Consider the following 27,679-nt stretch of genomic DNA (forward strand, 5'->3'; position numbering starts at 1 on the left):
GCGGTGAGAGCAGGGAACAGGGGACAGAACATCTGGAGAGGTGGAGATGTGGACCTGAAGAGGAGCGGGAGGAAGGTTAGTAGCAGTCAGACAGAGTACAAGGGTGTACATGTGTGAGAAGAAGCCAAATGTGAGGTTACAGGTGGCGGAAGTGGAGAAGAAGTACAGTCCAGATTTGTCTGGTCTGGAGACACTGAGGAGAAGACAGAAGGCAGAGGTGAATATGTGGAGGTTCTCAGTGGGAATGAGGAGAATGGAGAGGGTAAGGAATAAGTCCATCAGAGATATTCTGGAGATAAAGTCACAATGAGATGGTTTGGACATGGAGGAGGGTGGAGGGAATGGTGAAGATCTGGGTAGAAGGATGCTGAGGTTGCAGGAAGACCAGAGAGAAGGTTTCTGGATGGAGAGGACAGAAAGTTAGATGTGTGAGAGGCGAGGGTGAGATGGAAGGACTTTGGCTGTGGTGACCCCTAAAGGTAGCACTCCAAAGAAACCCAAACAAGGATTGTCTTTGTTTGGAGATGCTACACAGGGAGTCCTGTAGACCCCACAGCTCCTGTTCAAATTCCTGTGGCCTTGTGGACGGCAAACACCAGCTTTAGCCTTGCTTTCACTTTGCACCTTCACAAGGCCACAGGGTTTACTTTAGGCGTCAAATTTAATCTGTCCCTCTGAGTTAAATTAGCAGCAAGTTTAGCTTCCCCAGTCAATAAGTTTCAAAAAACGGCATTTAATTTTGTTGTTTTTGTCATAGTTGACATGGAAAATCCAAACGGGGCCAGAGAAAGTGATGTCAGGAAGGTTGAAAAAATCAGTTTGGAGGCTGACAGAAATGATGACTCTCCTGGACTACTATTTCCTGAACGTCTCACAGAAAGGACACTTGTTTAAAGTGAAGGGACTCTTGACCAAATCAGGAGGTCCACCTCTGAACAAATTGCACTCTTAATCTGGTTGTCCTGCTGGCCAGGTGGACAAGGCCCTGACCCTCCTCATCTCTGGGTCAAAACAAAAACAATTGTGGCACCCAATGCAAATATTCCGGAAAAGTTTTACCATTTTCAACTGATGGACCTGATGGAGGGTCCAGACAGGCGAGCCGATGCCACAGCAGGGAGGCTATCAAGTCATTTAACACCAACACTCTGCCTCTGTATGACATTTGCAAGTGTAACCAGTTCCACTTTGCAAGCTTGTTGTCTATTTTCTTCCTCCCAAGTCTTCCCCGCGATGTTATTACTCCCCCGAACGATACCGAGGTACTTTATCTACTCCAGGGTAGGTTCTGGTGGAGAACTTGGAGGCCTCCAGGCCACTCTCCCATCGCAGGGGCCCCACGTTTCTCCCTAATTACATCAAGGATACAGAAGAAAAGTTTCCTGTTAGTTTTCTAATGTGTTGATATCTTCTTGATCTGTAATTAAAACAACAGTATCATCAGTATAGGTGGAAAAATGATTTCATACCTGGTAAAAGTACGGCATGAATATTCGTACATATTTTCTGAAAGTGGGGTTCCAGGGAGAGTGCATAGGGCATACCAGACACACCTCCATGCACTCTAAAAGGAGCACACAAGCAACTGCTGATCTTCAGCACACTCTCAATGCCACTGAACACCTGGTTCTTAGCAATGAGGCCAGCGCTGAACCCGAACCTTGCCATGGTCTTCCAGAGGAAGTGGTATTCAACACAGTCCAATGCTTTTTCTTGATCTAATGAGATCCAGCCAAGGAACAGGAGACCTTTAAAATATCTCCAATTAGGTAGACATGATCAACCATGGACCTGCTAGGCACGCAGTAGGTCCATGCTAATGGACACCCTGTTCCATAGCTTCTCTCAGATGGATGGCCAAGGATTGTAGAGGAGTTTATAGTCGGTGCATCTGTTGTAGATTGCCTTTCTTTGGCAAGCGAGCAATGACAGCCATCCTGCACATTGGGAGTGAACCTTCATCCAGACTTTCATTAAAAACATCTAAAACATCCTCAATAGATCAACAGTCTGATCAGAACCTTCGCATGGTCCTGCCTTAAACAGCTAAAATCATCTTTTCTTGGTCAACAACCAACCCAGAAATCATTTAGTGTGTCTTTAAACCTTTGCTCAAACTGAAGTACCAACCTTTTAGGTGGGATTCTTCCAATAAAAACCTCACATAGAAGCAATAAATGATCTGTAAAACCTACAGGTCAAATCTTGCAGGTTTTTAAAAAGTTAAAATGGTGTTGAAGAACATAAAACCAGTCAGGATGGGCTTAGGAGATTGCATGTGTCCTTCTCCATACATCCACCGGCCAAGCTGAGAGGCTGGATGAGGCTGATTACCATCCTTTCCGGACTATTAGCTGCCACCTTTTCCACACGCTTTGGCTTAAACAATGAAGCGGCTAATGTACGGATTGTTACGGGCAACTGCACTTCATGCCACCAAAGTATTTATATTTATACTGACTGTTTCAGAGACAGAAGTTCTTTTCCCTGCCTCTGTGGCAGCTTTAAGATTTAAGGTTCACAAACAACATTGATGTGCAGGCATCCATTGAACTCCTCGTTTGGGTTCTTCAGGATCATAAACAGTTGTTTTTGGTGAAAGACAACATGTTTCGGGAGCGATGACTTCAATCCAGGTGAACTTACTCGCCGGTGACACCACCCTCCGATGAAAGTGTACAGGGATCACAATTCAAATTAAAATGCATTAGTAGAATGCCTTCACATTTCAGAATCTAGCTGCATATTTTGATTCATATCTAAAATGATCAGTAATCCAATTTGCATTTTCATGTCCCGCTGAAAAAGGCATCTAAGGTCAATTTGGATTTGCAATCCCAAGCGGCGCGAGAGAGTGTAATCCAGTGGCTGTTTCTTCTTCACAGATGGTTTTGCTGCTAGAATATGACACACACTTACCTTTTACCTGATAGCTGATTGCTGGCACCTGAACCTTGAGAAGGTTCCTGGTTCCAGCTGGGTTCCATCTCCAAAAATGAATGCATTAACATGTAACGACGTGGACCGGGGTGTTAGAAACACCTTTTCTTCATCTTCCCTCCTCACTTAAACCCAGCAGCTCCAAACTTGTCTACACTCCTGCTGATCATCAGGTGTGATGATGGTCAGCGTCCAGCAGAGGATGCAGAAGCTGCCGGCGCCATGTCTATCCAGCTGAAAGGAACCCGAAGGAGAGGAGATTTCTGTTCCCGTTTGAGGGAAATGAGACCTGGACGGCCCCCTTCACCTGCTCGGGCCCCTGGGTGGTCTGAGGAACCCAAAGAACATCTCACTGATCAAAGAGGACGTCCTCTGTGGCTGCAGGTCCTGGGCACACGGAGGCAAGGACAACTGCTGTATCAGTTACCCAACTGCCGCCCCAATTACCCAAAACAAATAAAAAAGGTCTTCCAGACTCGGGGTGGACCTGGGCCACCTGCTGGGTGGAGGTGTCAGGTCCAGTTGGAGGTGAAGGCGCCCTCCAGGACACCCTTGTCTTCACTCAGTCCATTTATGGCGTATTATGGTGCCTCTCTCTGCTTTTACAGCCGCATAAAGTCACCATAAATCATTTCCCTCCCGGTGGAGAAGAGCCAGCGTGAGGCCAATAAAACACTCCGTTTACCCTCATGAAATGACCTAAATTCATTCATTCATGATCTGTAGTGCTTAGCCTTAAGTCAGGCTTGCGGGGGGAGGAGGGTGATGGAGCCGATCTCAGCATTCATTGGGCACAAGGTGGGGTTCACCCTGGAAGAGGGCCACATAGAGAGACATATAACCATTTACACTCTCATTATGGCCTAGAAACTGTTACGATGACGAAAAGACAGGAGGCAGAGCAAGAGGTCGCAGAGATGAAGATGTTGACGCTCTCTTTGGGAATGACCAGGATGGATAGGATCAGGAATGAGTCTATCAGAGAAACAGCACATGTTAGATGTTTTGGAGAGAAGGTCAGAGAAGCCAGACTGAGATGGTTCGGTCACGTACAGAGGAGGGATAGTGAATATATTGGTAGACGGATGCTGGAATTGGAGCTGCCAGGCAAGAGGTCTCGAGGAAGACCAAAGAGAAGATTTATGGACGCAGCGAGAGAGGATATGAAGGTAGTTGGTGTGAGAAAGGAGGATACAGAGAATAGGGTTAGATGGAGAAAGTTGATTCGCTGTGGCGACCCCAGGGGGCAAAAGCCGAAAGAAGAAGAAGAAGAAGAAGAAGAAGAAGACTCTCATTCCCACATGCAACCATTCACTCTCTCATTCATGCCTGGGGAATTTCAGGTCTCCAATGAACCTCGTGCATGAGGAACCCAAAGCAGACACATGGAGACTCCACACAGAGGAGGCCCCCCTGGGAATCCAACTAGGGACCTTCTGGCTGTACCACCTTGCCATTCCAATTACCTAAAATAAATAAAAACAATTTGGGTAATTATCTGGTGAATGAGGTGTGTGCGTGTGTGTTTGTGTTTCTTGTGTAACTTTCCGTTATTACATATGTGTGTGTCTTTGCTCATTAACATGCACAAATCACTGACTTAAATTATAAGAGGACTTACCTTTATTATAACAACAAAATACTTTTGGCAACCAAATTTAAAAAAAAAAGAGAGACATGTAAAAATGACAGTAGAGTATAAAAAGAAAATGAAAAAAGTCAATACAATCATGTGTTTTTGGATGGGTTCAACAGCGGGGGACAGAAGGGTTCATCCGCAGGCTCCGAACCCGGGGAAGTGTCGGTGCCCTCCGGGCGTGGAATCCGCGGGGGTGGCCCTTTAACGCTGGGCCGCGGAGTCCCGGGCGGCGGTGCGCCGAGGCGGATTCCACCACTAGACTTCCCCCCGCGGAGCTCCGGCACTTGTGTTTACCTCCCAGCCCAGCGCTGCCGTACTGTGGCCGGCGGGACGCCGAAGCACCCTCCACGGCCTTCGGCTCGCCCGGAGTACACCGATGTGAGCGCCCTCTCCTCCGTGGATTTACCGCAGCTGTTAGCGAGCGACGCTGTAACAGAGGTGAGTCTGCGTTATTGTTCGTATTTTATTTTAAATCCCCGTGAAAATGCGGCTCAATGACAACACGGCTGCTAAGCTAGCCGCCAGCCAGCTAGCCGCGCTAGCTACCCCAGCTTAGCCGCGCTAGCTACCCCAGCTTAGTCGCGCTAGCTACCCTCTCGCTGTCCCGTGATGGAGGATGGCGAACATGGCGCCCTCCAAAACAAACGAGTGGCCGACAAGTTAGCCAACGGGGCCCGGTGATATCGTTTAAAGCTCCCCCGGACGGACACCTGAGCCGCATGCTAGCTGTGAAAACTCCCCTCACGACTTGGCTAGACAGCTCAAAAAAAAGAAAAGGTCGGCATCGTAACAGTCGCTTATTAGCGCCACGGAGATGATAGGGGGTTTTCAAGTTTGTACGTCGCCAGGCGGCCATTAACCCAAATGTTGCGGGTTTAACTCGGCCTGAAATCGGAATACACACATCGGTTCTTTCTAGCTTTGGTTGGAAAAGTTTAATCGGTCCCTAGTCAGCGTTGGTTTGTGCGTCAGCTAGCCAGCTAGGCGCTATGTCCAGCTCGGGGGGGAGAGGGGGGCGCCGTGGCCTTTCCCTACTATCCCCTCTTTTGTTGCCAAATAAACGCACAACGATGACTTTAATGGAAGTAGTATTCCGTTTTGGAGTATTTTGTTACACTGCGGTATTGCAGTCCTGCTGTCTGGTTGCGGTAACCCCCTTGGCGGGTCTCATCACGTCACTGTCTACGCGGTTAGCTAGTCGCAGGCTAACAGTGAGCGGCACGTCTTGACAGCGCTGCGACCGCCGCAGATTTATTTCACCCCTTTAACTTTATTGTATTTATTTCTATTTCAAATATCGACTGGGCAGTCGATGTGAAGCCAGCCCGGGTTTTCGGGGGCGTTCAGCTGGGCGAGCTGTCAGCCCTCGACGGCGTGAGCGACCGCGCCAGTGCGGTCTCTTTGTTTACCGGCGGGGAGCCGCTATCAACCTGCGTCGGCTGCCAGCTAATTAGCCTCCCAATTAGCATCGTGCACCTTGCTTGTGATTGACTGGGAAGGCTGTCTGCTGATCCGCCGGCGCCCCCGGGGGACGGGGGGGGCGAGCGAGGTCAAGGCATCGGCGCCGCTGCGGTCGCAGATGCTGGAGAGAAGATGCGCCCCCCACCCCTCCCGTTTACACCCACTCTAACCTGGTCCCATTTTGCAGGTGTGCGACACAAGGGTCCTGTGTTATTATGGGATTTGACCTTTCTTAACCTGCATTTCTTTACACAGCCTGTCAAAAACAAAAGAGCGGGCATCCCTCCGATCTGAAGGTCGGTGGTATCGATCCCATGCCCGAGCATCTTCATGCAAAACCCAGTTGCTCCCGATGGTCTGATTCGCACCTTGCTTGGCTGCATGGGTGAATGTGATCCAGTGTGAACAGCTATCCCAACCAAGGCCGTTTGCCATCGAATTGCCGTACTAGGCAAATAAAAGCGGTGGCAGGTTATCAAAGGATTACCGACGAGTGTGTGTTAGAAGTGCTATAATCACACCGGGAGAGCAGATAAAATATGAAACAATAAGTGAAAGCAGTCGCATTGATGGGAGAAGTCATCATTCAGAATAAGTGAAAATAAACCCGTATATCTCGATCACTGTTTGGCGATGCTTTCCTCCACCACAGGCTGACTTCTCTGTTATCTCTACTCAGTCACAATGACCACCAAATTTTTTTTCTTTTCTGTCACCTCAATCTATGGGCTGAAACGCTTTGAAAGAAAGCGTGTGAAATGAACATCCTCTCTCAGCATCTGCCGCGGTACCCGCCGCCTCAGAAGTCCTCTAAAGCTGAGCATCCTCCCTCGTGTTTTAAGAAAAAAAAAGGAGGGGGATGCTCACAGCGTTCTTGCACTTAGCCGTCGTCCCTGATTTATGAAAGCGACATCTTAAGTTTCACGGTTGGTTGAGAGGAGGACCACATTAAATTGGATTTGCATTTTTTTTTCCTGAGGTATTCAGGCGACGGCTGGCCTGTGCCGTCGAGTAAAACCGCCATTATCCTTAGCCTTTGAAGGTCTCAGGGAGTTTTATCCCATCAGATTTTCCCCGCCGTTCTCTTAAGCTTCATCGCCGCTATATTATTTGTTTTGTGTTCACATGGCAGGAAGGGGAAGTGGTCTGAGGTTGAGAGCCCCCCCCCCCCCCCACCCCCCCCAGAATGACAACAAGCCAAGGAAAGCGCATCTGTCACTTGACAAGCTGTAAGTGCTATTCAGAAGAGAAAATGGCTTTTCAGCAGCAGTTACTTCCACATCCTGGCCAAGTCCCCCCCGTGGAAAAACAAAAACACGCACAACATGTTTAATCACACGCAAACTAATGGATGAGTGAAACCGCCCGGATGAACTGCATGACCGTATTGCTCCTGTCACTACCTTCCTCCATCTCCACTTCTTCCTCTGCTGTATGTATTTGTGCTTTGCAGTAAATTCTCGGGTTTGCGGGTTGGCAGTTTGACTGGTGCTGGTTTTGTGTCCTGAGCGGCGGGTAGCTGTCTTGTCAGCAGACTCCATTAATGACGGCCCATTGGGGGGGCGGCTGTGGCTCCAACCAGAAGGTTGGAGGTTCGAAATCCCAGCTCGTCTGCATGCTGCAGTGTCTTTTGGCAGTTGGTGTGTGTGAATGGGCAAGCGTGATCCAGTGTGAAGTGCTTCAGAACTGCAAGGTGATTCTTCTTCTTTCTCTTTGGGCTGCTCCCTTCAGAGGTCTCCATAGTGAACCAACCTCCTCCCTCCAAGCCTCTCCTCTGTATCTTCTCCTCTCACACCAACTAACTTGCTGTCCTTCTTCCCCTCCACCCATAAACCTCCTCTCTGGTCTTTCTCTACACCTCCTGCAACCTCAGCATCCTTCTACCCAGATCTTCACCATCCCTCCTGCGTCCATGTCCAAACCATCCCATTGTGACTTTTATCTCCAGAACATTTAACATGTGCTGTCCCTCTGATGGACTCACTGCTGATCCTAGTCACTCCCAAACAGAACCTCCACATATTCATATCTGCTGCCTCCAGCTCTGCTTCCAGTCTTCTCCTCAGTGCCGCTGTCACTAAAGCATACAGCACCGCTGGCCTCACAACCGCCTGGAACCACAAGGTGACGAAAGCGCGACATAAGTGGCACCCCATTAGGGTATGGCTGTGGCTGAGTTGGTAGAGCGGGCATCCCTCCAACCTGCCTGCATGCTGAGGTGTCTCCTGGCAAGACGCTGAACCACCTAATTGCTCCCGATGGGCTTGTTAGCACCTTGCATGGCAGCTCTACAGCCATCTGATGTGAGTGAATGGGTGAATGCGATCCAGTGTAAAGCGCTTTGCAATTGTAAGGTGACGGAAAGGTCATACAAGTGGGGGCCATTTGGCTTTTGACTCCTGTATTATCCTTTTCACCTAAAGTCCACGTCAAATGGAACACATTTGAGGTTGGTTTGAGATCGGCAATAGTTTGGATACTTTTGGGGGGATCAGTGTACGAAAAGCTTCATTACTAGCAAAACTTGGCAGTGGGGCGGAAGAGGCTGCGTGTTAAGTTGACAAGTGACTTCAAGAACCTTTCACAAGGTGATTATCAGACATAAAATACTATTTGGAAATAAAATGTCGTACATTTTAAATGACCAAACTCTCAAAGTTACCTGTAAAAACAAGCACATAAAATATGATCTCTAGAAAATTGCTTGAATGAACCGTATTCAGCAGGAGGTAACTTTTGCCTGCTATGGGTAAGCCCAGGAAAAAAAATCCAGTTGTGCATCTTTGGTTGAGGTGTATGGTGTCTCGGGCATACCCCTGCCATTTGCCAAACGCGTTAGGTTACTGTCAAGTTTCTCCAAAATTCTTTCACGGCTGGTTACGTTTGGAAGGTCCGGCACGTGCCGTACAAAAAAAGTGGTTGCAATGGAGGGAATAATAAAGACAGTCATGATGGAAGAGAGAGACCATACTTCTCTGAGCAAGAAAGTCCGGAGGTTTACTGAGACAAGGCCAGAGCAAAGGTCTGTTTTTGATGACCAGTAATGAAATTGTGGCTAAAAGAAATAAAACGTCCCAACTGTTCCAAAGAAGTTAAACCTGCCGGTGTTTGGTCTCCGAGCGGTCCTGTCCAGGTGTCCTGCAGGCCTGCCATTACACGCATCCGAACAACAGCAGTGGGAATATTCAGGGCCGCTCGTGATGCATGACACAGACTAAACCAGCCACCTGAGCAGGCTTAATGGCCGCTTGTGTCTCAGCAGCCCTGTCAACGACTGCATGCCCCGCTGAGCGGTAAATCCCCCCTCCACAAACACACATATGCACACACACACAGCATTAATGCAAAGCAGGTAAATGCAGTTTTAACTGATGCTACATTTATGAGAAGAAGAAAAAACAGCTTGACACTTCCTGTGTCTGTCAGAAACGAGAAGTCACAGCGATGGTGGCACTTGGGACGGTTTTGAAGTCAGATTCTATGTTTTGATTGAATTGCAACCTGGTCGTCTGGTGACACGTTCCATGTAGAGCAGCTCTGTGAGATGATCTACAGAAACTTAACAGTCCTCCTGCAGAAACCTCCATAATGCTCCATGAGGGCGGCTTTCTGCCTCGACCAGTTGGGGCAGAAGGCAAGGGAGAAGGGCAGAGTGAGATAGCGACAGGGAGGGACAGTTCAACAGTGGCAGAACAAGAAGGTGGAGGCGCTGATCTGTTTTGGAGTTGCATTTTCTCTTCTGCTTCGGGCTCCAGAAGAAGGTGTTTGTGCGCAGTGGTGTTTTAATTGTTTGCTATGACTGTAGCCAAGTCAGTAGCAAAGCACCATGGCTTCTTTAGCACCGTGAAACTTCGGTGGGGTGGGATTTATACCTAAAACCTTCATTTATTATTTGTATTATCCTGACAGACCTTTAGAAGTAAGCTTATTTCCAAATTAAGAACACAATGAAGGTGTTTTTGTTTTTCTTTTGAACTGGCCGGCCGTACATGAATTCCGGAAAAAGTAGGCGGCAGCACCGCGTCTCTCTTCCCTTGTAAACACCAGTTTCTATAAAATGAGTAAGTAAATACCGTATGGTACGGAGGACGATGCACCGCGGGTTCTTTTGTTGTTGCTGTGCTTCCTGCCGTAAAGACAAACATCTCGTTTGTGGCGGTAACCCCGAGTTGATTCACGTGCTCCGCCCTCTTGCAGCCGTGATGAATAAGGAAATCATGTCCCGCGTGGTGAAGAAGAGGCAGGCCGACCCCAAGGTGGTGCAGTACGTGTGGGCTGCCATCGAGGTCATCCGCAACCAGAAGCAAATTGCCAACATGGACAGGATCTCCAAGTAAGTCCACCGCCGGAGGAGACTTCAGGGTCCCCTGGTTAGCCAGCATGATAGAGGGTAGCCTGGTTTTCAACTCTGGTCCCTTTCGCTCACGTGAAGAACGCTAGCAAGGGTGCGAATCCCGTTGTCGTCTTATCTCGTCATCATCTGTCAGGGTTGTAGTGGCACCTCGGTCTGTTGACCGCCTCGCTGAAGATTCTAGCTCGTAACAAACATCTGCGGACCAGAGCAGACCGGTTGACCCATCGGAGCAATGACGGAATGCAGAAAGGGGGAAATATGTAAACACACCAAGTGCTGCAGAGAGGCCGGTCCCAACACTGGATCGGCGATGATGTTGATCATCTTGGATCCAGAAGGGCCGTTCCTGCTCTGCTGAGAGCAGCCTTTGTGTGTCGGTGGAACGGGCCTCGGCGGCGTTTCCCCGTTGGTCCTTGTAGGGAAACATATGTGCCCGATGGTAGCGTACAAGACCACTGGCTGTGATTGGCTCGGTGCGGGACCAACGGGATGAGAAGCAGACGGCCCGCGGCTGTGGAATACACTCCGATTTGACGAAAACAACTTTACGACCACTCGAGATATGAAGACAAGCGCAGTGTGGAGGCGCCGGAGTGGGGCAGTTGGCACTCCTGCCTCAGAATGTCGCTGGCTCAGTTCTGACTGGGTTCTTTTTGTGTGTGCGGTGCTTGCATGTTCACCCCCCCAAGGGCTGTCTGGGTTCTCCGCGGGTTCTCCCACAGTCTATATCTAACAGTATATTAAATTGTTCATAGGTGTGAATGGTTGGATGTCTGCATGCTGAACCCATGGTTGAGGTTCAGGGTGTGAACCGGTTCAGGGTGTGTGCCTGGTCAGTCGGACTTCCCTGCAATCCCTCTCAGCAGGGCAAGGGATGCAGAAGATGTATCCATGAATGAAAAGGCACGGTCAGAATCAGGGCAGAGCATACCGGCTTCCAGGGATTGCACCGAACAAGCCGGCTCTTTGTGTGGAGAGTCTGCTGCTCTGAGGCAGCGCAGTGACGACCTGAAGGGGAGAGCAAAGCTCCAACATGCCTTCACTTGAATCCTCCCCGCACGCATACACACACACACACACACACACTTTCTCTCACACAAGTCAGGCTTACAGTCAGCCTTGAAAGAAATCTATTGGAAAGCAGAAAATGCGCGCAGTGGAATCCAAACAGCAGGAGGGTGGGGGCGACATCTCTGTCGGCGGTGGCTGGTTTTCAGCGTCCTGCGGACAGATGGGAGATAAAGGTGTACCTGAGATGTAGCTGTAGAGATAAGGTGCGGGATTCAAAATGTATGAAGCTGGAGGGTGGTTGTGAGACCCAGTCGACGTTGAGATAACCATAAAGACATTAAGAGATGAGAGTAGATCTCCATTCCCCGCTGTGGAAATGCGGTGCGGATATGGCTGGAGCCGCCCCAATTTTCTCCTACGGTGGTGCTGAGGAGAGTCTCTGAAGTCTTCTTAATATGCAAATGAAAAAAAATATCTGCGGCGGAAGATCAGACCTCACAGATCAGTCGCTCCCCTCGCTCGAGGATGGAGCGCAGACCAAATGGAACACTTAGCGCGTTTCATACGGCGAGTTGGCGAGCACCTTGGGAGCTGGCCGCGTGCCAGACGAGCGCGGTAGACGGGCGGCTGTTGTCATGGCAACGGGAAGCAGTGGCATGCAACGGATACTCCCACCACCCCCACCCTTCCCCCTCCCCCGGCGCTCCCCGAACGCCCTATCCAGTCCCTCTCCTCGCTGCTTGATTTCAGCAGACGGGCTTTGTGACGAAGAGGTGGGTGTTCAGTTGTTGCGTGGAAGTAGAGGAGACAGAGGTGGAGCTGGGGGCGGGGGGGCGGGGGGGGTAATTAACTGTCCTCCTTCAGACGGAGGAGGTGTAATCTCCGGCTGCAGCAGTGTTCCAGCCCCGGTCAGGAAGCTCAGAATCAATTAGCTGTTCGTTAATCACACCGATTATCTGTGTGACAAAAAGTCAGGTCGACCCAAACCCGCGGACGTTCTGTCTTTGTCAGGTACTTTTCATGTTTCTAACCTCTTTGTCGGTTGGTTTTTAATGGAAATATGATATAAACATCCATCCATCATTCATTCATTCATTCATTCATTCATTCTCTACAATGCTGGAGCTTTCCTCAGCCATCAGTGGCTGAGAGATGGGGTTGGGTCATCACAGGGCCACATTCAGACATACAACCATTCACTCTCTTTTGCACAGATCATACAGACATATAACCATTCAATGTCACCGTCATTTTCTCCTCCCAACGTTACTCAGTCCTTCTGGTATCTTTCCACCTGACCTCCTCGACATGCTTGACATCTCAAAGACGTACATATATGCCTCTTTACTTTTTAAGGAAGCCAGTTTAGGGCGACGTGCGAATACAGCAGTTAGCACTTCCACCTCACCGCAAGACAGGGGGGGCTTTCAGTGCGGGGTCTGCATGTTCTCCCCCGTGTCTGCGTGGGGTTCCTCCTGCTTCTTCACACTGTCAAACACATACAGGAGGTTCACCGGAGACCCTGACATGTGAACGATAATGAAAGGTTGTACGTCAGTATGACCTAAATGAAAGAGCGAATGGTTGTCTGTCTCTATGTGACCCTGTGATCGATGGGCGGCCGGTCCAGGGTGAGCCCCGCCTCTCGCCAGGTGACAGCTGGGATAGGCTCCACCCCCATGCAACCCAGAGTGAAGGACTAGCAGTATAGATAACGACTGAATGAAGGAATGAATGAATGAACGAACAAATGAGATATTGTTTTTGTTTCTTTCTCTGATCTTTTGCACATTGGACATCGGCCCTTACTAAGATGTACATTGAGTCGAATTGCTGACTGCACTGAAAGCTATGGAGCCGGGAAGGCTGACTCATCCCCCCCCCTTCACCTGTCCAGGTACCTGAGCCGTGTGTTTGGCATGCACCCGAAGGAGACAGCCCGACAGCTGAGCTTGGCAGTGAAGGACGGCCTGGTGGTGGAAACCCTTACTGTGGGCTGCAAAGGCTCCAAGGCCGGCATCGAGCAGGAAGGGTACTGGCTCCCAGGGGACGAGATGGTAGGTCCGTCGACCGGCGTTAGGAGAACGTTGTGCCTGGAGAGGCTCTGGCCGAAAGAGCCCTGCATATAAAGTTGGCACATTTATCTCGACTTTAGCTTTGCTTCCAAGTGTTGCTTAACCAAACATCTTGGTTTCTTTGGTAGGAACAGCAGAACTAGACCCGGCTCGTTTGCCGAAAATTTTTTATAACTTCCTCTAGGAAAGTTCAACAAATGTTCTGCCGGCACTCGTTCCCTCACGTCAAACGTTTCATGCATTTGACTATTTATTGAATGTTCTGTCAAACCGCGTCCTCTGGTACTGTTAATGAAGTGGCGCCGGTGCCGTATTTGCCATTACAGCCGAGGCCTGCCGCGACCGAGATGTGAATATAAGGAAACTGTGGGTCTTCGGGGACCTGACGTTGCCTGTCCAGCAGCGCTCAGGTCATTGTTAGCAGCAGGCTTTTTAAACACTGCTCTTTGAATCACTTGCAATCACAGGACCCGAAAGCCGAGGGGAGTAAGGTAAGCGCTGAACTTTTTTTTAAACCTCTCAGGTTTGTCCCCCCCCATTGACTCCCCTGCCCCCTCCTCAACTAACATCATTCTGTGAGAAATCGGGTCTGCCACATGCAGTGCTCTCAGGGATCTCAGTGGGTCTTTTCCGCAGGGAGAACCCAAACAGCGCACCTTCTGGCGAGTTCCAAAAAAAAAAAAAAAAAAAAAAAACAAAGAAGCTGTTGGCAGCCTAGCATGACACAGGCAGCGCAGGAGACTTGGGCCTTTCCCCCCCCAAAAAAAAAAAAAAAAAAAAAAAAAAAAAAAAAAAAAACGTTGTGCGCTCACCTCAAATTAAATTATCACTCGGCATAAGAGCCAGGAGACATGAGGTTTCTATTTAAAAATGGCTGGCCTACAGTTTGTGACTAATCTCGCTGCCAGATGTACCGATGTGCTGTTTCTCATTTATGCCTATAAAAAAAAAACCAAAAAAAACAAAAAAAGTGCTTCATGGAAGTCGCTGTGTTGCTGCGCTGTGTATACGTGGCCAAATTTCTTGCGGAAGTGATCAGTGATGAAGTATTTGCTTGCTACTTACCTACAGATGTGCAGCTGCTTGACACAAACAAACAAAGAAGCAAAATGCAAACACCAAGTCAGAAGATATTTAGCAGGTACGGGAAAGTCAATACAACGCTGTCACAAGATACTTATCCATTTGTTTGTTTTCAAAGATCAGCTTTGATGCGTTTGGGAGTACATGTCCATTCCCGCCACTTGGGATGAAAATGGAGTCGCTGCTTGGGAAGGGCCTGGTCTTTTGCAAGTCAAAGAGATGTTTTTTTGTGCAAATATCAAAACTTTTTAGTGTTTTTTCTTGCAATGGACTGTTTAGCGGCAACAAATCTAATCTAACCTGTCATGGGGCCGGCTCTACTTATCCTTCCTAGCCTCGTCATAGAGGCAGACAGCAGCCTCAGACTCCGTGCTCTTCAGGCCACCACTGCCGGGAATGGCCACGAATCAACAAACGCAGTGAAGCTAGCCAAAAGTATCTTGCGTTCGCATTGTCTGCGAGGAAAGGCAGTTGAATCGGAAAGTTCTTTCCCCCGGTGTTCGGCACACCCCGAATCTCAATCCACCCAATTCGATTCTTAAATCTTTGGTACTAGTCCGAATGTGAGACTACAAGCTAAGCTAGCATAGTCACAGGTGGGTAGCAAGCATCCATGCGTGTGTAGTACTCTAGTGCTGGTAGAGGTTGTGCTCCTAACTTCTGTGCATGCTCATTTGTCTTTTCTTATGTTTTCATTTTGAAGTGATATTATGGGATGGGAGGGTGGCGGTGGTGATTCTGGTCTTTGGGGTTATACTGTTTAGCTTTCCCTGCCCGCCTGCTGCTCGCAGTAGCTCTACCAAACGGTTCTCGCAGGTTAGCGAATTATGTCGCGGTAAGCGTCCGTGTGAAGCCGAATTGCTCGATATAGGTCAGGTGTCCGTGCACAGGTGCCTGGATTCAATCCAGCTGGCACAGGCGGCGTCCTTGAACCCCCTCCCCTGCAAACAATATTTGCTCCTCAAGCATTTAGCCGTAGTGCTCGCAAATAGGCAGCAACATTAACCAAAATGAAACTTCACACCGCTTTGGGGCGGGGGGGGGGGGGGGGGGGGGGCGAAAAGGCGCAAACGCACCGCCCCTCAAGTCAGACCAGATTTAATCCAGGGTCTGCTCCAAATCATCTCTACTCTCTGTCATTTTTGATTTTGATGCTCTGTGATCACTAAAGATCCACCAAACACAGAAAACAGTCCACCCGTTGGATTATTATTCAAAAGTGATGGATGTCATTTTTACAATCTGCGCCTTTTTCCAATGCATGATGGACTGACTACAGTCCACACCAGACACCACACACTCTTTATCCACTAACCTTTATCTTTTTGTCTGTGTTCCGAGAACTACCTTGCATTCATAGTTCCTGCTATTTCAAATTTGTTTAGGACTGCGCGCCATGTTTTGGCTGGGAACTGGCGTTCCTGACCCGAGGCTGGGCTCCAAACTTTATCTAACCATTCCGGCTTGCACGAATTGGGGGGGGGAATTAAGCTAAGAGTAAGGACTCAGGAAGCATTGCAGAATCATAGAAGAAGTGGAAGTGCATGCTTGCTCAGACATCCGTGATGTCTGTGGCAGCATTTCTGAAAGTAGCAGGAGCTGGAGGAGCGACCCTCCCCTCGCCCTCCTCCCCAAACATCTGTTCCAGGTCAAGCTGTGAGGCAAGTTCGCCTTGCTTCTCGGCTCTCCGGCGTGTCCCGGCTTGACACCGAATAGAAACCGCGATGCAGAGTCAGAGAGTGTTGGGACTACAAGACGCCTGGAGGCAGCGGGCGGCTCCTCCTGCCTCCGTCCAACACCCTGATGGTTTTGGCAGAAGCCGCAAACAACAGCTTCTAGCAAAGTACACTCTGCTGCCGTCGTCCACAGAGCAGAAACTTTGTTTTCTTTCTCTGGAAGAACTGCAAAGCACCAAAATTCAGGACAGGACGATAAGGGTTTCAATTTCATCTCTGGAGATCCTCGCCGAGTCTCCTGTTTCTCTGTTAGTGGCTCCTCGGTTGGCTCCGCCTCCATCCAATCAGATCCCACTTTGCTTTGACTGGAACTGTTCCAGACCTCCAGCTACTCGTCTCCAATCACGCGGTTCAACAAGTACCATTTTGGTATCCACGAGTGTTTGTGCAAGTGAAGGGGCTCTCGTGCTATGAAGACCTTTTCGAGGATCTCTGAGCGCGCTCTCAGCCGGATGGGCTCGAGTAAGAATCCTATCCAATCTGGGAGAGGCTTCTGATGACTGGGGATGTTTCGATTTCTTTTTTTTTTTTTTTTCTTTTTAAATTTCCTCTCCCTGCTGTAGTCTTGCGGGTCGGAGGGGGGGGTCACCAAAATGTGTCGTCTGCTGTGTCTTTCTTGCAGGAGTGGGAGGCGGAGAGCCACGACTGGTACTGCTTTGAGTGCCACCTTCCCGGCGACATCCTCACCTGCGACAACTGCTTCAGGGTCTACCACCTCAAGTGTCTGCCTGACGAGTGCAAGCCAAGGGACGGGGGCTCCCACTGGCAGTGTGTGGTTTGCAGGGTAGGGGCCTCCCTCAAACAGCAACCCTGTGCTATCTGTGTGCCACAGTATGCATCTGAAAGTCGGACCTGACTCTGCCTTCATCTGCAGGGCAGCAAAAAGAAGAACCTGAACAAGCAGGAGATGTGCAAGTACCTGCGCTTTATCGTCCAGCGGATGAAGGAGCGGGTGAGAACACCTTCACGGCTTCTGACTACCCATGTTGGCAATCAAGTCAAATCCCATTTTACTTCCTCTGCTCTAAATCCCAGCAGAGTTCCCATGTAGTGCAGGTCTAGACCAAACAGAATCCCAACATTCCCCCACGAGCAAGCACTTGGCATCGGTGGCAGATTTCAGGTTAATTTGGTCGGCCTTCTGCCTCCACCGATAGCGTAGAAAGAAAGAGAGAAAGGGACTGACTTTGCTAGCCTTGCTACATGGTCAAGCTGCAGATACTGACTGGCAGAAGAAGCATACAAGTACCCTGGCTTTAAGACCTCATCTAATGAGTTTAATTTGTCTGAAAGCGGCATGTCTGGGGTGTAGAAAGCACTGGCTGCCCGAAGTTACAGAGAAGAAAGGCAGCATGTCCGGCAGTTGGTCATAGCAGCTTCTCTCTGCTGCCCTGGGGAGCTCACGAGGGAAAAAATGTGGTAGTTATGTAGATATTCACTGTGGTAGAGAGTAAAGAGATCGAAAGACAGTGGCTCAACTCAGCCTCCCCCAACCCAGCAGGACTGGATCTGAGACAGAAGTCAGCTTCAGACAGAGAAGTTCTAAGAAGCGTCCAGCTCGAGTTTCGCCCTAGGAAATCGACTCCTCCAGGGGAACCTTCCACTTTTGACTTTGCACAGGCGGTGAAGGACCACAGTAGAAACTGGCAAGTGTCTATGACGAACACCCTTAGCTCCACACTCAAGCAAACCACTGCAGAAGACTAGGAAGACGACTCAGTCAACATGGAGGTGGAAGCTGCCACAACGTTCATGGAATAATAACCATGAACTATCATGTGGTTGAAGTGTTATTATCTTTTCTCTTCACTGCTTAGCCGGGTGAAGAAGCCTGTTGGCCGTTGGCAAACTCTGCACTTATTCTGGCCAAAATATTGATGTTCCTCTGCGAGGCCTGGAAACCCCTCTAAGAAGCCGAAGGCCACAGCTTGGACCTCTTTATTGCACCATTTCACGCTGCTATCTTCCCAAACATGTGACCACCAAAGGTTTGAAAAATGGCCAAATGCAGTCTGCAAGAAGTATCTGGTAATGGGCGTGACTTATGAAGTCACCATCATCATATGAGTTCCCATGGAACCACAAAAAGAGCCTGCCTCCCCAAAAATGGCTCTAGGAGCCGAAGGTCCACGGTCCCTGCTTTGGTATCGTTCCTGAAAAGCTACCTGGGGCTGCAGAAGGTTCTCACAGTGTGTTCCTACATTTTCCCATCGAGGATGTTTTGGTGTTCTTCAGAACCTTCTGTGCTCCCAAACAGGAGAAGATTGTCTGCTGTCAGTCAGTTGGTCAGAACAGCCAAAATGGGATTATTTTGCGCAAGACATGTACAATAAGACAATACCCCCACCCTTCCTCCTCTAGTTAGGAGAACCACCCACATGTTGTCCACGCCTCCCCTCGTCTCCTCATCCATTACTGCTCCATCTGCATCCCCTCCCTCCGACCGCAGCTCCATAAAAGTGTTGTAAAATTACGTCACCCGTCTGTTGTCCTAGAAAAGCAGTGTCACATCCAGTCATTGACTCCCCCGGGTCTTTATCTCCTTCATCTGCCCCCACCACCATCTCCACCTCCACCGTTCCTGCAATCCCTGCAGAGCGTCACCTCATTACTTTCCTCTTCCCTTGCCAGGCGGTGGACCTGAACAAGAAGGGCAAAGACACCAAACACCCCATGTACAGGCGGCTGATCCACACCGCCCTCGACGTCTCCAACATCCAGGAGGTACCGGGGGAAGGCGGGAGATGAATGCATGAAAGGCGAACACAGATAGATTAACAAAAAATGACTTTTTGACGATGTGTGAATAAGAGGGTGAATGGTTGCATCTCTCCATATGATATGTGAATGACAGTTTTCTATGACTTTTTGACATGTGAATGGTTTTATGGCGCTATCTGCTTCGTGAATGAGTGAATGGATGTATGACTATATGGTGAATGAACGAGAGGGTGAATGGTTACATGTCTCCATATGATGTGTGAACATTTGAACGTCTATTTGATAATGAGCGAATGAGAGGGTGAACGGTTTTATGGCTCGAAGATGTGAGAATGAATGGCGACTATTTGACATGTGAACGAGAGGGTGAATGTTCACATGATGCATGACTGGGGGGGACGTTTGTATGACTAAAGTATGAATGACACTTGAATGAGCGAATGTTTATATGACCATATGATTTAAGAATGAGAGGGTGAATAGTTTTGTCTATCCGATGCCTGATTTAGTGATTATTTCTGTGTTTATATGATGTGTGAATGTAAGGGTGAAGCATTGTATAACTATATAACAATGAATGAGAGGGTGAATGGTTTTACGGCTCTAACCGACCCATGAATGCTTGTATGACTGTGACGTGTGAATGAGAGGGTGAATGATTGTACGGCTCACTAAGACATATGAATGAATGGGTGTATGTCTAGCTGTGGCCCTGTGATGAACTGGTCCAGAGTGAACCCCACCTCTCGCCCAATGATGAATGAATGAATATTTCTCCACCCTGAATTCCAAATGGTCCCAGCAGAGGGTGGTGGGCTCTGCAGGACGGAGGGAGACTTGGCCAGGTTTCCCCTCAAAGAGTCCAGACTGGATGTATTGTGGCATCTGAATGAGGTTCCAAAGATAGAAGTGTGTGTGTGTGTGTGTGTGTGTGGCGACCGAGCCGTGGTCAGCAGTGCATGACACCCAAACCCTGCCAGACGCCCTGGAGCTCTTCCCCGCCTTGAGTGTGTGTGTCACACACACACACACACACACACACACAGCCAGTACATGTGTCAATAGAACTCTTTGTACTTTTTCTGACCAATTTCAGCCATGTATAACTCTCTCTCTCTCTCTCTGTCACTCTCTGTCACTCTCTTTTTCATCCCTCCTTCTGTCTCGCTTTCCCGCTCGTTTCTCTCCATCTCTCCTTCTGTCACGCTTTCTCTCTCTCTATCTCTCTCCTCTCGCTCTCTCTCCATCTCTCTCTTTCTCTCAATCTCTCCTTCTGTCTTTCTCTCTGTCTCTCCCTCCCTCCCAGAATCTGTCTGAAGGAAAGTACAAGACGTTTGAGGAGTTCAAGGCAGACGCCCAGCTCATCGTCCACAACACGGCCATCCTATATGGAGGTTGGTCCTCGCCCCTCACCTTCATCACCTCCTCTGTTTCTCCTCTTGGTCCTCACTCTTTTATTTTTTTCTCCTCCTGCCTTCCCACATTCCTCAGTCCACAGTGACCAAGCTGAGATCGCTCGCCTGCTGTTCAGCGACACCTGCCACGAGGTACCTTCACCCCGTCCTCCTGAAAAACTCCCCAGAATTTTCAAAATAAAATCCTGGTGTTTGGCCCTGAATCCTCCTTGGTTCTCCCTACCCAGCTGAATGAGCTGCTGCTGTGCAAGAACTGCTTCTACCTGTCCAACGCCCGGCCGGACAACTGGTTCTGCTACCCCTGCGTGAGTACATCCGCCTCAGAGGTTCTGAGGGACACACTCAGGTCAGGATGGAAATGGGACAGTGAGAGTCAGTTTCTGCTGCGCACCAGGGCGATGGAGGCGCCACCTCGCTGATATTGGCTCCCAACGTACATTCTTCTCCTCGCCTCTAAACCCCTAAAGAAGCCAGGTGCTAGTGTATCTCAAAGATCTCTCGGGAGCACCCTGGAATATCCCTGTTCGCCGGGGTCTTCAGAGACAGAATAGAAATTCCCGTGGAACCATCGGACACCCACTCTCTCTTTTAAGAACAGGCAGCAAACCTTAAATTTTGAGAAAGCTAATCATTAGCATTAAAACTAGCCCCAAGTGATAGTGCCGTGATGCACCCCACTGCATTCATGTACCTTCATCCGTGCATGATTAAGCCTCGGGCTCTCATGTCGGCTGTTAGCGCTAGTATTCTAGTATTAGCAATACTAGAACATTGGTTCCTGCTCTGTGTCCCGTGTGCGTCTCATGTTGGCAATTAGCATTTAGCTGTTAGTCCTACCGGTATAAGCAATAATAGAACATTGGTTCCTTCCCTGTGTCTTGTGTCCGTCTCATTTCCACTATTAGCACATAGCTGTCACCACTACCGGTATTAGCAATTATATAAGATTAGTTCCTGCCCTGTGTCCTGTGTGCATCTCATGTCTGCTATTAGCACTTCGCTGTTCGCACTACTGGTATTACCAATAATAGAGAATTAGTTATTGTCCTGTGTCTGTCTCAAGTCGGCTATTATCATTTAGCTGTTAGCGTTTCCAGTATTAGCAATACTAGAACATTAGTTCCTACCTGAGCCGGTTGAGGCAGAAGGCCGCCAACATCGAGATGGATTCCATCTGAGGTTCCTACACCATGTATCCTCGTGTGATTGGAAAAAAAAAGGTGGAAAAAGGGTGTTGAGGTCACAAGCCGACACCTTACGCGTGTGTGTGTGTGTGTGTGTGTGTGTTTCCCGCACAGACCCCGAGCCACGACCTGGTCTGGGCCAAGATGAAAGGCTTTGGCTACTGGCCCGCCAAGGTTCTCCAGCGGGAGGACAACCAGGTGGACGTCCGCTTCTTCGGACACCAGCACCAGAGGTCTGTGCAGAAACCCCCTCCCCTCTGTTCTGCCCGATTATTTTAAGCAGGCGGTGGAGGAGGTCAAGAGTTCGATGGTCATCAGTCCAGAGCAATGAAGAGTCTGGAGAAGCGGTGGAGAAAGGAATCCTTGCAGATTGGAACGGGTGGAGAAAAGTGTCAGGGGTAATGAAGGAGTATGAAAGGAAAGGTGAAGAAGACAAGAGCCAGAGTGTCTGGTTGGAGGCACTGAGGAGAAGACAGGAGGCAGAGGTGAAGATGTGGAGGTTCCTCTTTGGGAGCGAGAAGGATAGACAAGATAAGGAAGGAGTCCATCAGAGGCACAGCACATTAGATGTTCTTCACTGAGAAGGTTCGGACAGAGGAAGGAGGGTGAAGTAAGGGTGAAAGACGCTGGGGTTCGAGGCGATATAGAGGAAGACCAGAGAGGATTTTTGTATGGCAATAAATAGGACAGAATAATGGTGTGAGAGGAGAGGGTCAGATGGAAGGACATTGGCTGTGGTGACCCCCGAAGGTAGCACCCCAAAGAAACTCAAGAGGAGGTTTATGGATAAAGGACAGGAAGTGAGAAGAGCGGGTCAAATGGAAGAAGCTGATTGGCTCCCCAGGAAGGACCGGTCCTGAAGAGGAGAGGTTTCTCCTTGGCAAGACTCAGACCTCAGCCCACAGCTGGCCAAGATGATATTATGATGAGGAATTCTCCAGAATCTTTGTTTAAATTGAATCTGAATGTCAGATATAGAGGTTCCTTGTTCCTAACCCTCCGGGGCTTGTGTTTGCCCCCGTTGCCCCCCCCCAGAGCGTGGATCCCCTCCGACAACATCCAGGACATCAAGGTGAGTGTCCAGCAGCTGCAGGTGAAGCGCAGCAACGGCTGGAAGAAGGCCTGCGAGGAGCTGGAAGTCTACCAGCGCTTCCTGCGGGAGGGACGTCTGTGGAAAACCAAGATGGAGGACAGCAGCCCGCAGCAACCGCAGCAGCAGAACCAGAGCCAGCGGCAGGAGGAGAGCAGCAGCCGGACCGACCGATTGGAGCGGACCGATGAGGCCGAGTCCAGCATCTCCTCCACCAGCAACGAGCAGGTCCGACATGTAAGTCCGCTCCCAAGAAGTGCCTGTTGCGGAGCCGGTTAGTTGAAAGAGAGGTGGCGGCGCCCTCTGCTGGTTGAACACGGACACAATTGGGAACCGCCCGGAGTTCTCGCCGGTCACGCTTGGGTCTGAAGTTCTTCATGAAGTTCCTGTCCTGTACCCTCAGCTCAAAGGCAGCCAGGAGCCCAAGGCGAAGAAAAGCCGTCGTACCCAACTGGTGGAGCCCAAAGAAGAAGCCAGTGTGAGTAGAGCTGTGATCCAGGCCAGGTTCTCTTCTAGCGCGGAGGATTTAGCGGTACTCCAATATGAGGAATATAAAGCTCACATCTTTTGCCAGGACCCTGAACCGGAGATGGAGGCCGTCAGCTCCAGCCAGGAGATCCCGGTGTCCTCGGCGCCACAACCGCCCGAGAAGCTCTCTGTGTCCACGCAGACCAAGAAGGCGACGGGGGCGTCGCCGCGCACGCTGCACCGCGGCACCCAGACCAGCACGGACGGCACCTGCCAGAACATGTGCCACGAGAAGTACACCAAGGTCTTTAATGACGTCAAGGAGATGATGAAGGCTGACAACAAGAGGGAGACGGAGCGGGTGGTACGAGAAGCTCTGGAGAAGGTTTGTGTGCTCTTTCGGCGCAATGCCAAAAAAACGACAAATCTTGGAGTGTTGTAGTTTATTATGGTGGACCTTTGAGGGCATCAGGGTAATCCCTGTCTGTCCACGCAGCTCCGTGCCGAGATGGAGGAGGAGAAGCGGCAGGCCGTGAGCAAAGCGGTGGCCGGGGCTCAGGCCGAGATGGAGAGGAAGTGCAAGCAGGTGAAGGAAAAGTGTAAAGAAGAGCTGGTGGAGGAGGTGAAGAAGCTGGTGGCCCAGCACAAGCAGCTCATTTCACAGACGAAGAAAAAGCAGTGGGTGAGTGAAGCGTCTTCTCACACTCACGAAACACCCCCGGTCTCACCAAGTCCTAGCATTAGCATGTCGTCCCTGCACATGAACCCAAAAATGGGCGTCGCTCGACATGATGCTGTCGGGTAACAGCAGCGCCACACGTGGACCTGTATCTCCAAGAAGAGAGAGTGGTGAAAGGGCAGGGTCCCAGGACCGGACCCTGAGGAACACCGCCACCCGGGAAAGGAGCATACCGAACGGGGCAGGGACCCACAACGCGATGGGATGATGAGCTAAAACGATGAAGAGCAACCTGTAGCGGAGTGTGTGGGTGTGTTCAGTGTGAGTGTGTGTGTCCACTCAGCACTATGTTTTCATTCCAGTGTTACAACTGTGAGGAGGAGGCCATGTACCACTGCTGCTGGAACACCTCCTACTGCTCCATCAAGTGCCAGCAGGAGCACTGGCATGCCGACCACAAACGAACCTGCCGCAGGAAGAGATGAGCAAACCCCACCCCCTGCACCCCTTACCCCACCTCCGGGCTCCTGTCAGTCAGTGTCCGCAACATACAACCTCCCCCACACACACACACACACACACACACACACACACACACACTTCCCCTCCGCTGTTTGTCCACTTGCCTTCCTGAACACTTTGTGGATCCGATGTTCCCCTGTTCCGCCCTTTATTTTGTAATTGCTATTTAATTAACCCGTTTCGTGTTGATTTATTTCCTTTTTTTTCTACTTTCCCCTTGATCTTTGCTTGAAAGCGAAGTGAAGGTCCGATGGTTTCTCTGAACCCCCTCCCCCCAAAGTGCTAATTTTAAAGCCGGTGTCTGAGAATGTGTTATTTAAGTGTAGTGATGAGGTGAGAATGCATTTTATTACCATGAATTTTTAAAAAAAAACAAGGTTAATAAATCTCTTTTCTTACTGTAAATGCGACATGCACACACATGCACGCGCACACACACACATACACACACACGCACACACTTGGCCGGCTTTGCTTTCATAGAGAAAAATCTATTTAAAAAAAAAAAGAAAGAAAAAAAAAAAAGCCACGTGAGATGCGGGGCGGCGGACCGGGTGGTCGATCGCACCTTTTTATCCTTTCTACCTAAAAAACAAAAAACAAAACAAAAAAAAAAAAACGAAATTCTATCCCGGAGTCGTTTATTGGGAACAGGGTTTTGCCACGTCGCCGGTGTTTCAGCGACACAAATCTTCCACGTGGAGCCATCAGTGTAATTATTGTTGTTAATATGCAAAGTTCGGGGCGCAGAGTTTCGGTTCCGGCAGTTGGCGAGGGGGGTCAGGGGGGGATTTCCTGTACGCACCGGTCACACACACACATACACACACACACAGCTAGCAGTAGCTAGCGCTAAAGTGGCCGGAGCGCACCGTGACACGAGTGGACGCTAACACCAGGAGCCGGGCCGCGTTCCGTGAACGCCAGCCGGACGCCGAGACGTAGCTCTCCGCAGGCGGAGGTTCTCTCGGGCTCCGAAGCGAACCTTCTCGGCCCTGGTGCCGTGCGTCGCCTGGGGCAACGGCCGGCTGCGAAGTGTCGCCCCTCTCTCGTTTCAATATCAACCCTTTCTTTCTTTTCTCTCGACGACCCCCAAAACGCTTGTAATATCAGCCAAAAAGAAAAGAAAAAAAAGTCGTGTCCCGAAACAAGCCTCTGCCGTCTTTTCCTTTCTGTGACCCCCTTTCCTCTTTTTCCTCGGCCAATGTGATCCGTCTGTCCACGCTGTGGTTTCGGTGCTCAGTGCCTGTTCTTGTTTTGGACGTTTTCTCGCTCTCACGCCGCCACTGGGGCCTCGTGCATGTCGGTATCTTTGGTAGTTCTCTCCTCCCCCGTTACGACAGGATATTATTAATAATAATATTAATTATTAAAAATGTAAAAAAAAAAAAAAAATGGGGGGGTTGGAGGAGCGACCACATGGACCAACTCAAAACAAACGTTATGCAAACCCTTCGAGCTCCACCCTCTCCTCCGGCGCTCTTTTTTTTTTTTTTTTTTTTTTTTTCTGATGAAAAACGGAGGACAAGTGTCTCCGCCGCTCTGTACAGATGCTTGTTTTTTTTTTTTTGATTCCTCTTTTAAAAAGAAATACCGTAAACTCTGTTCAGCCGAAGGCAAGGGAAGTTTTTCGGAGAACTGTTTTTTCTGGGAATGCACAGAGAATTAGCTCAGAAGCCCAACTTCAAGCTATCTAGCTACAGGGCTAATTGGTTGACCTGCGAGCTGCTAACATGTTAGCTGCTGCCCTTGAGCGAGGCTCCACCCCAACCCTCGACCTCAAACCATCACAGCCGTCAGCGTTGTTGTGACTTACCCCGCCAGTAGCCGTTTTTGGCGGGGGGGAGGATTGAAACGAATCATTGATCCACAAAAAGCTAAAAAAAATTAAGAAGGATTTGTTTCCCTGCCTTCTACAGAGATTACGGTAACCTCGCGGCTCGGAGTTGTTTCCTGTACAGTCCCGTCTCGGCTCCCTGTCGTTGCCGCCGCCACCATATCCTCACTTTTTTTTCTGTTTTTTTGTTGTATTCGTGTGCCCTCCTCTCCCCAGCAGGCGCTCGAGTTCGGACACGCCGCCGTCGCTTTTGTTTTTGTCGGTCTCTCATTGCACTACGTGTAAATAAACCCGTCGTCCTCCGCCACCTCCCCTCCCCCCCGGCATTCAGAGCGCTCCGATCCCGATGGCTGTTAGTCCTAGTTTTGTACAATGTACAACTTGTTACCGTCTCCCCCGCTTATCATTTTATTATTATTTTACTACCTTTTCGCTTGTGTTTCTGTTAAACCCCCTTCCCAGATCTTTGTTTTTCATACCCAGCCAATAAACTGCATGTTCTTCTGAAACGGACAAACACAGGCGTCACGTGACGCCTGCCGCTTCTTCTTCTTCTTTTTTTTAATATATATAATTAGTTTTTATAATAATATATTCGTCCATCCGGCTGTTTGTTTTTTTGGAAAAGCTTGTGATCGATCGAGGTGAAGTGCGTGTTTTTCCGGTTTTGTACTTTTTTTCTTCCAAGTTTCCTCGTCATCATCCCTTTTTTTTTTTTTGCGCGCCACCTTGACCCTGGACCGTCGGAAAAGCAGCTTCCACCCGGCCGCTTCCTGTTCCTGTTTCCGTCCGGCGGAGAACAATCATGCTCTTTTTTTGTTTTTATTTTTTACCCCCCCCCCCCCCTTGTCCTCGCCTGACATTTTATCGATGCTTTAGCCTTAGCTTTAGCAAAAAACGTGTATAAATCTATTCTGTGTGCTGACATGGAGGAAATAAATGTATCGACAACTTCCCGTGTCCACGTCTTCTATAATTCACATGTAGTCATGGCAACGGAAACATTAGCTCTGCTTTTTATTTTTCATCTTCCTCAAGTGAAGCCAGGTGATTGGTTGTGTTGTCACGGCAACACAACTTGAGGTCTCACACAGACCATAATATCTCCACAGACCTTCATATGTCCTGACTCCTGGATCCGCAGCACAGGGAGATGCTCTGCTCTGGAGACCCGATCTGCAGGGTTCAGGGTGCTGCAGCCAATCACAGCCATAACCGAGGCTAGGGGCGGGGCTTATCGGATGTATCAGCTGTCAATCAACATCCAGTTGTTTACCCTCTCATTCACACCTTCAGTTGGTCTTCAGTGGACCTGCTGACTGGTTTTGGACTGAGGGAGGAAGATGTGGAACCTGAGGAGAACATGAAGAGAACCCAGGTGGGCCCAGAGAGCACGGAGGCTCCGGCAACACCTGGAGAACGAAGAACCTTCTCAAACATCCCGCGTCCTAGCAACCTGGTCCT

At 49.6% G+C, this 27,679-nt stretch overlaps 1 protein-coding gene across 4 annotated transcripts; it reads left to right on the forward strand.

Moving 5' to 3' along the window:
- The first annotated feature begins 4,731 nt into the window (after positions 1-4,731).
- On the forward strand, positions 4,732-27,168 carry zmynd11 (zinc finger, MYND-type containing 11). 4 transcript variants are annotated; one of them, XM_086153478.1, is made up of 16 exons: positions 4,733-5,017; positions 10,238-10,373; positions 13,303-13,462; positions 13,948-13,971; positions 16,922-17,083; positions 17,174-17,251; positions 18,931-19,023; positions 20,327-20,413; positions 20,493-20,567; positions 20,663-20,740; positions 21,734-21,852; positions 22,655-22,946; positions 23,113-23,187; positions 23,284-23,562; positions 23,674-23,859; positions 24,219-27,168. In XM_086153478.1, the coding sequence occupies exons 2-16, from the start codon at positions 10,243-10,245 to the stop codon at positions 24,339-24,341; spliced, it is 1,962 nt and encodes a 653-aa protein (XP_086009604.1). In that variant the 5' UTR covers positions 4,733-5,017; positions 10,238-10,242; the 3' UTR covers positions 24,342-27,168. The 4 variants fall into 4 exon arrangements, with proteins under 4 accessions (XP_086009606.1, XP_086009604.1, XP_086009607.1 ...); XM_086153479.1 differs by having other exon boundaries at positions 4,737-5,017; positions 20,327-20,414; positions 20,512-20,567; XM_086153480.1 differs by lacking the exon at positions 13,948-13,971 and having other exon boundaries at positions 4,732-5,017.
- Positions 27,169-27,679: the final 511 nt, after the last annotated feature.

The sequence above is a fragment of the Fistularia commersonii genome, chromosome 10 (assembly GCF_037954325.1).
Source record: "Fistularia commersonii isolate RoL2024-O1a breed Wild chromosome 10, RoL_Fcom_v1.0, whole genome shotgun sequence".
NCBI lineage: Eukaryota > Metazoa > Chordata > Actinopteri > Syngnathiformes > Fistulariidae > Fistularia > Fistularia commersonii.